General features: G+C 43.5%; 1 protein-coding gene across 1 annotated transcript in view; it reads right to left on the minus strand.

Moving 5' to 3' along the window:
- LOC119592773 (protein turtle homolog B-like) overlaps nucleotides 1–1,009 on the minus strand; it is a 45,158-nt gene extending 44,149 nt beyond the window's left edge. Inside the window, exon 1 of the mRNA XM_037941705.1 lies at nucleotides 964–1,009. Coding sequence (XP_037797633.1) covers nucleotides 964–1,009 — 46 coding nt within the window. The remainder of the gene's footprint in view (nucleotides 1–963) is intronic.
- Nucleotides 1,010–1,013: the final 4 nt, after the last annotated feature.

Genomic DNA, 1,013 nt, shown 5'->3' on the forward strand with positions numbered 1-1,013 from the left:
CTCCGCCGACGATCCCCTGAGAACTCTGTAGAGTTGCCCGAGTTCGCTGGACAGGAGACGCTGCGGCTCCGTTTGCTCACTCCTCGTCCCGCTCACGACTTGTACGGAATGAAGCGTGAGATTACTCTGGTACAAAATTCGGACTAAAGCACTGAAACGTTACTCTGAAAATACATCTATGGAAAAAAACTTTTTCGTACAAAATATTTGTATTGTTCTACCATGGAGAACATTAGTCATTGCTTTTTCGTAGCTAGATATCTGAAAAAAGGGACAAGCATGTACAAGTCTATGTTATAGATATTCAAATGACGCACATTTTGAAGGCAGGAGAGGGGAGTGTGATTCTGCAATATTCCTGACGAACACGTACCTAAAACCCTAAAGGAGACGTGGATGATAACTGACTGGATATTTTTGTAAATTATCGTTCTTTGTCGCAAAATTTCAGCCGTTTTTAGCTCCTTGACCATCTTCATTTCCTCTTTTTCCTCCCGCCTGTCTTTCCACACGAGTGCATGGGAACCTTAGGGTGCTCGCTTTTGAGAAACAAAGGCAATGGACATTTGTATGTTGTCCTTTCGCCGAGGCAACACAACGCTCGCTGTGTTTCCCGATTCCTTTGTGACAAGCTTATCACAAAGTAAGCCTTACAAAAGCTATAATTAGAAATCGCGCATTCAAAAATTCATGGCCTTCTAATCAGATGCCACGGAAATACCTTATCTCTATGAAATGTGTTCACTTCAACGGACGGACATGATAACAATAACGTTGGCCCTAAAAGAGTCAACTATATTTTTCACAAGGAAACTTACTCTATGGAAGATAGCAAACATCTCATTTAGTAAGGCAGACGGACACACAAAGATCTGTAAACGGCAGACAACACAACTGGAAAAAACTAAAGGTTTTCTGCACGTCCGCCTCAATAAAAGCTTCTTCCTCGCGGAGGCCACTCACCCGAGGAGAGGAGGCCAAGGAGAACTAGCAGCGTGGCGATGCCCATGTTG

Source organism: Penaeus monodon, chromosome 30 (genome assembly GCF_015228065.2).
Source record: "Penaeus monodon isolate SGIC_2016 chromosome 30, NSTDA_Pmon_1, whole genome shotgun sequence".
Classification (NCBI taxonomy): Eukaryota; Metazoa; Arthropoda; class Malacostraca; order Decapoda; family Penaeidae; genus Penaeus; species Penaeus monodon.